The sequence below is a fragment of the Carcharodon carcharias genome, chromosome 17, assembly GCF_017639515.1.
Source record: "Carcharodon carcharias isolate sCarCar2 chromosome 17, sCarCar2.pri, whole genome shotgun sequence".
In the NCBI taxonomy this organism is placed as follows: Eukaryota; Metazoa; Chordata; class Chondrichthyes; order Lamniformes; family Lamnidae; genus Carcharodon; species Carcharodon carcharias.
The window spans coordinates 82768243-82782471 of record NC_054483.1 but is presented as its reverse complement, the minus strand read 5'-3'; the positions used below and the strand labels follow the sequence as shown (position 1 = coordinate 82782471).

Here is a 14229-nt window from a genome sequence, read left to right as displayed (position 1 = left end):
AATGTCTATTTTAACCATTCTGAGCACGGTAGTGAAATACTAAAAAGAATGATTTGTATATCACCTCATTATTAACCTGAAGTTGTATCACCTCAGAATTAGTCTGAAGTTGTGTGGACAAAAGGGTCAGCAATTTTGCATAAACAACAATGACCGGTTAAGTTTATTTTTGGCGATGCTGATTGACGGGAGTGATTGTTTGTCATGACACCGGGAGATCCCAGTCCTCTTCAACAAGCGCCGTGGGATAAGTGGCATTCAAGGCTATCCTGTAGCATGGTAGTAACTTTGTTTGAAGACTAGCTGTAAAATGCTGGTTGAATCTAAATACGTTGGTTGAATCTCCACATTACAGGTCTGCCGCCTTGGACTGCAAATCCGCTTTGATCCCCGGAAACAGTTTTGCTACACAAGTTGTTTCAATCTATCAAGGAAACATTGCACTAGGTTATTTCAGTAAAAGTGTATCAGTTTTGAGTGCGAGTTAAGCAATGCAGGTTGTTTTCAGCTTTATACTAATTGGGGTGGGGGTTGGAGGCGGGCGAGCACATTCCCTTTGTCACAGAATTCTGTGCTCAACTCTCGGTTTCTCTGTGAAGTTTGTAAGTTTGTTGTAGCATGCATAAGAAGGCGCCCTCCCCCTTCCCCCTTCCCCCTTCCCAGTTTCAAAAAGCGAACAAAAGCCGAGATGGAGACTTTTCTCATCCATTAAAGATCACTACAAACACACTTCTGAATGATTTCAGCTTCGTTTGGCTGCATTACTCTGTGCTTTGTGTTGTGAAATATTGCTGTGCATTGCCATTAAACCGGCGCCAATGAGAACTATTGGATTGTTAAACACGCACTGAAATCCCAATCTCTCGGAGTTTACTGCAGTTTCAGGAACCCAAAATCTTGCAAAGAGTTTTCGAAGGAGATTCGTAGTCTGTAGCCCATCGTGCTGTTCTCCTCACGGGCTAACACCGAAAAACTTTTTTTTTGCCCACGTTTAAGAGGGCGAAGGAGACTCTGTTTTGATTACGTCAGCAGGATTGGTCCATTCATATTTTCAAACTGAACCTTAAACGGAGCCGGCATTAGGACCACTCGGAAACCTGTATTTGTGGTCGGACAGGCAGCCTTACTGGGAGGAAAGAAGCTGCTAAAGTGGCATTTTAGAGCGGGGTTTCCCGTCTTGAGTCTGGAGCACATGAATTGGACATCTGAGCCCTGCCCAGCTGCTTTAGGAACACATGTCTTTACGGTCTTTGTCCCAAGTGAACTTTGTGACAGTAACCGTGATCCTGCCCAGTCTGGGAGGGCTGTATGAAGCGAGTGACCCTCTGCCGGAAATCTCCCACGTCCTGATCTCGGCTCCCTCTATATTATGGTGCTGATCTCCCTCCTCCAGTCAGATGAAACGTTGGCAAAGTTATCTCACAGTCTGCACAAGATGACAAGAAGATTTGGACGCAATGGTTTGGCAGCAAGACTGCAAATACTATATGTTTTTATCAGCGTGGCCGATGCCTTCGTAGCATCGAAAGATGGTGAGATTTTTAATATGTATTTATATAGGCTCTCAGAAGAATTATAACTTTTGTCTGTTGCTTTTTCTGGTATTTTATGTGTAATGTAACCCTCTTGCTACCGCGTTGTGCCCATTGCTACTAATTCAGTTTACTTGCAGTCATGCAGTGGCCGTTACAGCATCTGGCTCCTATTTGAATTAATCAAAGTACATTGGTAACAAACTTTCTCCTCTGCACCACATCAGTTAGACAGTTTACTTGGTATCCCGGGAGATATGTATTGAATCGATGTGATTCGTGCCCTGGTAACTGTGAACTAGACTGGCTTCCTGTCTCTTGGTTCATTTCCAGCATCAGATTGTTGACTGTTGAGGTTTTGATTGCCAGATTTAATAATTATTTTGTTCCCCTGTCAAGTCGGCGTTTTTTACGGCGCAAGCAGTTCTGGTTTGCTACACTTAGAGAGCTGAATCGGAAATCTAATGGCCATGTTAAGATGCTAGAAGTTGGAAATATCTCCACGGTCCAACTATTCTTATTTTAGTGCTTGTCTTGTTAACCCGTGCGTAATAATAAAACCTCAGCATTTTACTTGTAAGAAGAAACAGAGAACTTAAGAACAGAGTGACTTTTATTGCACTTTTGTATGGAATCAGCGTTTGAACATAATGTTCCGTGTACTTCACTAACACTGATTTATAAATATGAAATAAATACTTGCAGGATTATGTAGAGCTTTTGATACTCTAATGAAATTCACCATTAGATCACGCTCACTCATCTCTTCCTTCAGTGTGTGACTAGCACTTATCCTTATTCATATGTACCAGCCATAAGGGCCCCGCCTCCAGACAACAGTGCAAAGTGTCAGTTTTCGTTCCTGGCCGTAATGCTCCAAGGGAAGGCCAACATCCTTTTCTTAGTTGCCAGGGTAAGAGAAATATTCCCTAATGTTTCAGCCCAGTGAAAGACTATGATATTGACTTAGAAAACCTTCCAGTGTCCGATGAGTTTGCTCAATTGGACAGATGCCTGGTTGCAGTTCAGCTTAGTTACAGGACAGCAGTCACTTTAAACGCTCCTTGTGCATAAGTGTATGTTCACTGTTAGCAGGGATGAGGCGGAAGTCTCCTATCTGTTGAATTACACCAGCTTCATCTTTTATCAAAAGCTAAATCAAAACAGCATCCCTTCCACAGGCCGGGGAGTCTAGAAAATGAACTTGGCGACTCATCTCAAAGGCTAATTGCTTCTCCAGATCAAGCAACTGTAGTAATCAGCTGATTAATTTTTCTCTGCAGTGAAAATGAATGTTGTTTAGGACTTAGAATCTCCTCTACCTTTTCGTCTGAGTAAAATTGTTCCAATAATTCGTCTCTTTAAAGCAGAGTATGGACTTTGGCAATCTGCATGGTTCTGAATTGTTTGAACAGATCCCCATGAAGAAGACTAGAGTTCAGTTAGTTGCCTTTCAAATATGCTTTCAATGTTCTGCTTAAGGAAGTCACAGAGAATGAAATATTTAATTATAGGCCATTGCCCAATTTTATTGGAAATATTATACTTTAATGGAAACTGATGAGCTGTTTTTATTTGTGAATTGTAATTAGCTTTTCATTCCAGTATTATAGTGAGATTAATTCTTAAAGAGGAATGCTACTGTTGCATAGAATGATGAAGCTCCATTGTGCTGTGTCACCAAATGTTACAAATTTATCCCCTTCACTCTGCAGACAATGAGCTTTCAGTCCCTGTTGGGTTGTTATAGGAGATGCTGATAAGAGGGCAGGCACTTCCCCACAGGGAGTGAGAAAAAGTCAAGGGAAAGTCACTGGAGCTTCTGTCAGATACCTTGAATTGGTTACATGATGATATGACCACAGCCTATGATGAGCAAGTTATCTGCTGGTCTTTCTCATTAATAAATGATGTTCTTTGCCAAGTTAGAGAAGGCAAATAGAAACATTGAAATTCTTCAGAGAATGGGTATCATCATTTGTATTCTTTTTGCCATCATGTTTACAAAAGAGTTAATATTAGCATTAATACCCATTTTCCATTGGTCCCATTTCCATTGATTTTTGAGGATTGTTTCTTAATCAGAGAATGATAGCAACATTGCCATGATGCTGGCTTGGGCAAGATTTTGAGGAAATATTGCCCTCTATTATTAACAGTTTTTTATATAACTGCAATTGTCCTTCTAAAGAGCACTTTATGAATGACCAGGCTTTTGAGGTTATTGCACAGCACTGACAGAAGTGGTGGAGAATTTAAGGTGGTGCAGGGGCTGGGGTGTTGCTAAACCCAACCATACTGGAAGTTTCCTCCGTTGCCTGACTTCTGGCCAGTTGGCAGACCATATCCGATTGCCACTGCCACACCCAAACTAACTGCTGATTGTTCAAAACTGCACCAGCTATTCTATTTAATTATGGTTCCAACTGAAGTGTTCTATTTCAGCAAGGGAAGCTTAGCATTTGGGATGTAACACTCAAGAAGCTACTTTTGTTCATTCCAGCGTGTGTTTTATCCATAATTTAAAAAATTGATATTTATTAACAGCCTTACATATATCTCTTAATTTGCAGATGCTAGGTAAGTGTCAGCTTTTTACAATTGTGAATGAAGTACACAATCATTGAAATCAAAGTAGTCTGTTCATTATCCTTCCATATGCTGGGAGTGGATACTTGAGGACTAGAATAACTAGTGGAAGCTGAGGTACATAAGGCTCAATGAAGTAAAAGCAAAATACTGCGGATGCTGGAAATCTGCAATAAAAATAGAAAGTGTTGGAAATACTCAGCAGGTCTGGCAGCATCTGTGGAGAGGGAAAAAGAGTTAACACTGAGTTATGTGTGAGTCTTCTACAGAACTAAAGTTCAGTGAAAGTTGGGTAGACTGAGGTAGGATAGGTTTTCTCCTGGGAGTTAGATTGGGTTGGATGTTTGAGTTTTGCAGTGGAATCATTCCTCAATTTCCAGATAGTGCATTTATACCATGTGTAGCAGTCACAGGCCTGTTGAGTCTCTGAGCCACTTCTTTTCCACATTCAGGGCATAATACCTTACCTGTACTACTTGGCTATGATTTGGACTGTTAGTTTGGGAATGAGAAATTTGCCTTTTTGCTTGGCTGCATATACAGAACTCTGCCCACTGTCTATAAATTTAAATGTGTTGAGATGAGAGTATTTGGTTGGTGGTGGTGGTGGTGGTGGTGGTGGTGGCTGGGTGGTGGGGGGGGGGGGGGGGGGGGGGGGGGGGGGCGGTGGTAGTTGTGCTGGCGGGGTAGTGTTCATGGTCTCACATTTAAATATGCTCTAGGTTACATCAAGTTTTCAAGAGGTATAAGACATAGGAGCAGAAATTGGGCCATTCGGCCCATCGAATTATAAAATTAAAATAAAAAATAAGGCATGATGGACATTTTGGAGTTGATAATCTCCCCACCAGAGTGGGATAGGGTCTACGGGTGGTGGATGGGTTAACATGAAAAGAAATAAGGGAATGTGTCCCCCGCCTACAATGCATGTGAATGTTGCACTTTTTAGACCAGTTAGATTGTGAGGCTTACATTTGTCCTGTCTTGAAGAGGTGCAACATGTTATTATAATATTTAAAATTAGGTTCCCATAGTGCAGTTTTAAGGCCTAGTAAATGTGTCGGGTCTTGGGAAGCACAACAGCAAAACAGAGACAGAAAAACCCAGCTGCAGAAGGTAAGTGATTTCTGTGGCATTGCTTGTGGGCCATGAGAAGAAGGAGCAATATCCCAGTTCCTTGAACAAACCTTCTGTTGATCACTGTCTCTCCTCACTGCTGTGATCGTTAACACTCTCTCACCTCTTCCCCCACATCACCCATGCCTAAAATCCAGGATCACCACTTTTTCTTGCTTTGCAATCTACCACCCCTCCCTGCCTCCACTCTAACCCTCAATCTGTCAATCACCACCTCCCTGCCACTCCCTCAAAACCTTGATATTCATGCTGTCCTCAGATCTTTCAGCACTCCATCTCTGTCACCTGCCAACCCAATCCTGCACATTCCCCAACACAAGCCTACGCCTCTGACCGGCCCTGCGATCTGCTACATGTCCTCCTACCCCGTGCATGTGTATGCCTGTGCACACAAATAGACGCACATACAGACATATACACAAACACACACACAGACACACAAACACATAGATGCACATTCCAACCCTCCATCTTGAGCACAAATTCTAGACTGACATGCCAATGCAGTACTGAGGGAGTGCTACACTGTCAATGCTGCCTTTGTTCAGATGAGATGTTAAACCGAGGCTTTGCCTTCCCCCTTGGATGGATGTGAAAGATTGCATGACACTATTTCAAAGAGGTGCAGAGGAATTATTTCTGGTGTTCAGGCTAATATTCAAGCATGACTAAAAGGTAGGTCAGAAAATTCTGGAAATACTCAACAGGTCTGGCAGCATTTGTGGACAGAAAAACTGAATTAATTTTGCAGGTCTGTGGACAGTCCTGAAACATTAACTCTATTTCTCTCACCACAGATGCTGCCAGACTTGCTGAGTATTTCTAGTACAGTATTTTCTGCTTTTATTTCATATTTCCAACATTTGCAGTATTTTGCTTTTGTTAAAAAACAGATCATCTGGTCATTATTACATTGCTAATTGTGGGACCGAGCTATGTGTGTGTTTTGAACATTACAACAGGGAGTACTCTGTGTACTTAAGTACATTTGAATTGAATTGGTTTTAAAATATTTTAGGATGTTCTGAGGTCACAAAATACTATATAAATGCAAATATTTCTCAATGTTACTTGTAAACATAGTTGAACAACACACTGTAGGTATGCTGCAGTGTCAAACCGAAGTGGTGTGTCACTGCCCTTCTTATGGAATGGTGGTGGTTGGAAGAAGGGTGAAAGTTCATAATGCGACCCTCTCAAAACAGGTTGGTATCTAAATTCAAAGTTAAAATAATTATTGTGCCCCTGCATTGTAAATACAACTCCCTTTACTTAGAGTGGAACTTGCTACCACTTGGAGTCGTTGAGGCAAATAGCTTCAAATTAAATGCATCTACCTAAATAAGTACTTAAGGAAGAAAACAATAGAGGATATGTTGACAGGGCGAGAAGAAATAAGGTACCTCCCTGCCCTAGCTTTCTCTAGTTTCTCCCTATACCTTCCGGTGCCCTCTCTGAGCTTATCTTGTCCATGAGATCCACCTCCTGCTACCTTAATCCTATTTCCACTAAACTGCTGACCACCTAATTTCCCTCCTTGGCCCTCATGTTAGCTGATATTATGCATAGTTCTACCTCCTCAGTTACTGTCTCCCTCTCATTCAAATCTGCTGTCATCACCCTTCTCCTAAAAAAAAAACAACCTTTGCTCCCTCTATTCTTGTAAACTACTACCTCATCTCCGCCCTCCCTTCCCTCTCCAAAGTAATTGAATGTGTTGTTACCCCCAAATCAAGGTCCATCTTTCCTGGAAATCCATGTTTGAATCTCTCCAATATCTGCCCCTGCCAGAATATCCAAACGGCTCTTATCAAAGTTGCAAATGGCTCCTATGTGATTGGTAAAATCCTTCTTCATCCTTCTTGACCTGTCTGCAGCATTTGACATTGTTGATCACACAGTCCTCCTCCAAAAACCTCTCCATTATTCAGCTGGGTGGGACTGCTCTCATCTGGTTCAATTCTCATCTGCCTATTTGAAGCAACAGAATCACTTGCAATAGCTTCTTTTCCAGCTTCTCACTGTTATATCTGATGTCCCCCAAGGATCTATCATCCTTTTACTCCTCTACAGGCTGCACCTTCACAACATTGTTAATGTCAGTTTCCACGTGTATGTTGACAACATCTAGCTCCACATCACCAGCACTTCTCTGTCTCTAAATTGCCAACTGCTTGACAGTCATCCAGAACTCAATGAGCAGAAATTTTCTCCAAGTACTGACACTGCTTTTGACCTCCACCACAAACTCCACTCCTTCGGCACCAACTCCGTTCCTGTTCCTGACAACTGTCTGAGGTTGAGTCTTGGTAATCTTGGTGTCATATTTGGCAGGCTGATGAGCTTCTGACCACATATCCATGCCATCACTTATTTCTACCTTTGTAATATCACACAATTCTGCCCCGCTTCACCTCTTCTGCGACTAAAACTCTCAGCTGTGCCTTTTACCTCTTGATTCTGCCAACCCACTGCTTGTCGGCTTCCCATGTGAAATCCTCCGTAAACTTGAGGTCATCCAAAACTCTGCTGCCCTTGTCCTAACTTGCATCAAGTCCCGTTTGTCCATCACCCCTGTGCTCGCTGACCTACACTAGCCAAGCAACAGTACGATCTTAAAAATTCTCATCCTTGTTTTCAAATCCCTCCATGGTCTCGCCTCTCCCTGTCTCTAATCTCCTTCAGCCAGATGACCTTCCAAGATATCTGCACTCCCCTAATCCTGGCCTCTTGTGCACTTCCGATTTTAATCACTCCATCATTGGCAGCTGCCTGGGCTGTAAGCTCTGGAATTCCCTCCCTAATCCTCTCTGTATCTCTATCCTCCTTTAAGACACCACTTAAAACCTATTTCTTTGACCAAACCTTGGTCATCTGCCATATTAATGCCTGATATGACTTGGTATCATATTTTGTTTTTTGCTGAAAAGAGCTGGACTGATTAAAGTCCCACTGTTCGTGGAGGTTATGTTTTTGGAAAGCCTTGCAAATGGCAATTTTATAATAGGAGTCAATTAGAGAGGTTCCATCCATCCAAAAATTTGATATGCATAGGAGAATAAAAGACAATAAAAATAATGTTTTTAATAAATATAAAGATGTCCTGCTGTTTAACAAAACAAGAAATATATATTAGTCACACTGACCCTTATTATAAGGCTCTCTATTAGAATGTGATGGGCTTGGAGGTGAAGTTGGAGGTTTACTTGAAGGTGGAGGGAATGGATGAGTTGGCTGGTGTACATATTGAAGTGGCAGCAGTTAAAAATAAATTATTTTTTTGACTGCCTCACTTTTAGCTTTTCAATCCTGTAAAGTTCTCAGTGAGGAGCAGTAGCAGTGCCATTCACTGTACAAAAGGCAATGCTTCTTTCCATGTTTGTGTCATAGCCTGTCGTCTATTTTCTCAATTCTTCAGGAGTCAGATTTTAGGAGTCTGACATCTTCATAGGTGTAAATTGAGCCTTCTTAGGCTCTTCTTCCTCCTCCTCCTCTTTACTTTCACTTGATTTCATCAGTTCTACCAATTCTTCTTTAGACAGTTCTGCTTGATAATACTGAAGCATTTCCTCTACTTCATCTGTGGCCACGTCTTCAAATCCCTCCCCTCCAACTTGTTTTGCCAACTCAACAATTAAGGTTACTTCAGCATCCACATTGGGGAACCCTGTGAAATCATTCACTGCCTCAGGCAAAACTTTTCCCCAGCAGACATTTATGGTTGATTCTCTAACCTCATCCCATATGTCCTTAATTATTGCTATTGATATAAAGATGTTGAATTCGTTCCAGCAATCACGGACAGTGGAGAATGTGACTGAAACTTCGATGGGTGTATTAAGCTTTGAAGGTTGCAATGATCCCCTGGTATGTTTGCTGGATGAGTGAGGTTGGATTTGGGGATAAAAACAAAATTTCATTAACGGTTGGCTACCTGTAGACACAAAAGAAATCATAACAACTATGAACACCCATGTGTAGATACTCCAGTAAGCAACATGGCAGATGATGCATGTACAGTGTGCATTTTCTATTCCAGGAAACATGTCATAGACGCCTTCTGTATCATTTTTTAAAAATATTCATGGAGGTGCTTTTTCTATTTTATGGGGAGAATTTTCCCTCTGATGGGGGGTTATTCAGGAGCGGGCGTAAACCCAATTGGCATCCCTGATCAGGCCTGTGCTGCCATATTATGTGGGTGGGCCAATTAAGGCCCGCCCAGCGTGACGTGCACCTGGAAGCACTTTTGCGCATCTGCAGAAATCTCCCTGAGGCACAAAGGTGCCTTTGGGAGATTAGTTTAAGTTTTAAACATCTAAATAAAGAAATTAAAACATTTTAAAACATGTCCCCTCATGTGACAGCGTCACATGAGCTGGGACATGTCAATGAATTTTTAGAAAAACTTTATTCAATTTATAAACACTTCATGAAACCTCATCCCGCCTGTGGATGAGGTTCCATGAAAAATGTGAAGGCCGCCTGGGCTCCTCACCTGCCCGCTAACATTAAGGTTGGACGGGCAGCTCAGTTTATTAGTTCAATTAGTTTTAAACAGGGCTTAAAGGCCTTTGACAATTTGAGAGGTGCGCAGCTGAGTCGGCTGCGTGCCTGCCAAACTGAAAATCTAAATGATGCGCGGTGACGTCAGGACACATGCCCAACGTCACCCTGTGTCATTTTACGCCTTGGTGAGTAGGCCCCTCCCCCACACACCGATTGTTGGTCCAATGTTCTTTAATCCGCAGTTTTTGGAGAGAAAAAAACCTGGAAGAAGTTAGAGAAAATGTCATAGGCCAGAATTTTCTGCCCCTCCTTGCCGAGCCGAAAATTCTGGCCTGTGACATTTTCTTCAACTTCTTCTAGTTTCTTTTCTCTCCAAAAACTGCGGATTAAAGAACATTGGACCTACAATTGGCAAAATGGTTTATGTAATGTCTTGTGCAGATAAGCAAATTTACATATAGTATAGACGCAAATGGAGGGACTTTAACAACCAACTTGAGGTACAGTAATGTAGCTACCAATGCACTCAGGATCGTTCAGCAAGTGCTGCCCAATCTGGCCAACAGCAATGTGGTTGACTCTTAACTGTCCTCTGAAATAGCATAGTAGGTCACACAGTTTAAGGGCAACTGGGAATGGGGAACAAATACTGAACTTGCCAATGATGCCCATATCCCATGAAAGAATACATTTTTTAAAGAGCATCGCTAATGACATATCCTGATAAGCCATTTTCTTTTATTGTACTAAAGTATTAGTTTTGTTTTGCACAGTAACAACTGTAAAATCAGGAGCACCCAACATTTTTATTGCTGTTCAAGGCAGCTGAAGGAAGGCTACCAAAATGCCCTGTTGAGAAACTATAGTGGAGGGGAGACAGGTGATATATCCCTATTTAGTCAACAGGCTGAAAGAGTTGAATGAACAATGGGAATGATAAGGGGTATTTTTAGCTTCAACATTGGATGTTAGTTCAGATTTTCCACCCTGTGTTCCCTTGTAATACCTCTCAGAATATGCAATATGTAATCACCATTCACCGTTCATCAAGTTGTTCAGCAAGTGCTGCCCAATCACAGAATCACTTCTAATAGTGGATGTTTTGTGACTGATAATCTACTGATTACGTGTTGAACTCATAATGTGACTCGTTTATGCTTGGTGGAAGTGACATACATTCATAACAGGGACCCATTCTCTGCAAACAAAAGGAATATGTTCAAGCTTTGCACCTTTTTTTGAATTACCAAGGAACTTAGGGAGCCTATAATTCCCTGTTGCTTTTTCCGTGGCCATGCCTTGGCCAATCAGAATCGACTTGCCAACCAATCAGCACCCCTTTCTCCTGTAGTCAAAATTGTTGTGATTGTTTGAAATTTGGCATTCTTGCTTTTGTCCTGATGAGTCCAAAGCAAAAAGCTTCAGCAACATGTCTCTCTTTTCAGCTACATTCAAGTCCTGTACTACCAAGCAACTGAATATTTAGTTTTATAATGCTCCAACGAAGCACCTTGGGACGTTTTATGATGTTAGAGGTGTCATATAAATTATGAGGTGGTAGGAGGAGGCTGTGTGGACTATATAAACCGATGTTGGCCTATTAAGCTGAATGGTCTGTTTTTGTACTGTAAAACACTATGTTATTCTATGTAAATACATTTGTATGAGGATTATTATGGACCGACTTCAAAGCACAAAATATTCAACTCGTCTTTCTAGCAGTGCATCCAAATCTCAGTCAGTCAGTGAACCAAAGTTTCAAGTATAATAGTCAAAATATTTGCAAATCATCAGTTTCACACTGCACAACAGGGTTAACTACATTTTTCTCTAGTTAATCAGCTTAGTAGAAACATAATGTTGAAACATTATGAGAAGCGATGGTATAGGGTAGCAGATAGTATGGGGAGTAATTCATAGCAGTATGGGGGAAGATGGTAATGTAATGGTAACGTCACTAGGCTCATAATCCAGAATCCCATGGCAGTTAGTGGAATTTAAATTCAATTTTTAAAAAAAACCTGGAATTGAAAGCTACTTTCAGTAATATTGACCATGAAATTATTGAATGTCATAAAAACCCATCTGGTTTCACTAATGCCCCTTTAGGGAAGGAAATATACCACCCTCAGAAGAGTCATACAGGCTTGAAATGTTAACTTGGTTTCTCTCCCCATAGATGCTTTTATTTTAAACTACCATCCTGATTTGGTCTGGCCAACAGCAATGTGGTTGACTCTTAACTGCCCTCTGAAATAGCATAGGCTATGCAATTTAAGGGCATTTGTGGATGGGGAACAAGTAGTGGCCTTGCCAATGATGCCCATATCCCATGAGAGAGTAAAATTTTAAAAAAGCATCGCTAATGACAGATCCTGATAAGCCGTTTCCTTTTATTGTACTAAAGTATTAGTTTTGTTTTGCACAACAACAACAACAACAACTAAAATCAGGAGCACCCAACATTTTTATTGCTGTTCAAGGCAGCTGAAGGAAAGCTGCCAAAATGTCTTGTTGAGCAAGTGTAGCAGAGGGGAGGCAGGTGATATATCCCTATTTAGTCAACAGGCTGAAAGAGTTGAATGAACAATGGGAATGATAAGGGGTATTTTTAGCTTCAACAATGAATGTGAGTTTTGATTCCCCATCCTGTTTTCCCATGTAATACCTCTCAAAATATGTGATATGTAATCACCATTCACTGTTTAACCATAAATATTGTGGAATGAAAGTATAAAATCAGACAAAAGTGTGGAGAATTATATTATAATAAGTTATAATTGTAAGTACTTACATTTTAATGAAATTCAACTTCAAAAATGATGATCTTATTGAGACATAAAAGATCCTGAGGGACTTGACAAGGTGGATGTTGAAAGGATGGTTTCCCCTTGTGGGAGAATCTAGAATTAGGGGACACAATTTAAAAATAAGAGGTCTCCTATTAAGACTGGGCTGAGGAGAAATGTTTCCTCGAGAGGGTCATGAGTTTTTGAAACTCTTTCCCAGAGAGTGGTGAAGTCAGGGTCAATTAATGTTTTTAAGGCAGTGGTAGATTGACTCCCTTGTTAGTCAAGAATCTAAGGATAATAGGGATAGGTGAGATGTGGAGTTGAGGCCACAATCAGATCCATGATCTTATCAAATGGAAGTGCAGGCTCGAGGGGCCAAATGGTTCACTCCTGCTTAATTCGTGTGTTTGTAAAATACAGGTGAGATATCTGGAGTACTATGTTCTAAATTAATAATAAATTTATTGATTCACTTAAATAATTGTCCTGTTTTTTAAGCTCTTTTAATTTAGATAAAATTTATGCTGTGTGTAAATTGATTGGTCTCAAGTCTTTTATTGCACAATATCATAACCCAAAATTGCTTGTCTGTTATCATTCTATCAGCATTCCCATTTGTTTACATAAACTTAACCAATAAATCACTGACAGAGGAATACATTGTAGTTCAAAATAATTCATATTACTATAGATCATTTAATATTCCATTGCTTTAGTAAGAATAATAAAAGTCCATTTTACTACAAAGAATGAATTAGGTACAAATTTAAAAACCAGACTACACAAAAAATGAAAATATTCATGAAGCGATTAAACTTATATAAATGCAGTAGAAATAATAAATAATTTGTACTTCACTGTTCAAATAGATTTCTACAAATGTTTACATCAAGGCAACATGCAACCGTTATTGGTAGTGAACAAGAGCAATAAATGAGATAGTTACAGTCTTTTACGGCTTTGAACATGGAGCTATCCTTTTACATTTGTTTTTAAGATTATAATATGCTTATGAGCATTCATAAATATGTGATGTTAATCTTGTTGCATTGTGAGATAGAATGTTTTACATAAATCAGTTCTTCTTACCTCTAATCCCGCTTAAGCTGTCTATCCAAAGAGTCTTCTCGTAACTTAGATCCTTGTAGCTCATGTTCAAAGCTTTTGGATCAACTCCAGATGTGCTAGATGTTAAACTAAAATACCAAAGCTGGCAAGCATGTTGTGCATGGTCTAATCACTTTTTTGAAGAATAATAAATCATTAATATTAGAAACAACCCACTTTAAGATACTAAAAATAAATGATTCTTTTTCTAGCCTTTTCAGATTTAGCTTTCTATACTTTATATATGTCATATGAACTCTGCCCAAAGGCAGATCCTTGGTTCATTATCTGCTGATGCTTCATCCGGTGCTGTTTTCTTGGCACTTTTTGTCAGTGGTGGTTTGTCATTGTCTTCCACGGTCAGGGATAGGGCAAGAAAGCAGGTCCCAAGGCTACCTCAGTCACAATGGGAATCAAATCCGTGCTGTTGACATTATTCTGAAGCACACTAACTGATCTCCATACTTTATATATATTGCTGTTAAAAGGCTGAATATTCTCAATCAGTGCACCAGTTGCTGTTCGTCTTGGAATTTGCAAATGATTAAATATTGCAGGAAAAC

At 40.4% G+C, this 14229-nt stretch overlaps 1 protein-coding gene across 3 annotated transcripts in view; it reads left to right on the top strand.

The window, feature by feature from the left end:
• The first annotated feature begins 1114 nt into the window (after nt 1-1114).
• Nucleotides 1115-14229, top strand: part of LOC121290177 (disintegrin and metalloproteinase domain-containing protein 12-like) — a 450435-nt gene continuing 437320 nt past the window's right edge. For 2 of the 3 annotated variants that reach the window (XM_041210431.1, XM_041210430.1), the window contains exon 1: nt 1116-1532. In XM_041210431.1, the coding sequence (XP_041066365.1) occupies nt 1370-1532 (163 nt within the window). In that variant the 5' untranslated portion in view covers nt 1116-1369. Of the gene's footprint in view, nt 1533-14229 lie in introns of all 3 variants that reach the window. The other variant, XM_041210433.1, reaches the window with a different exon arrangement.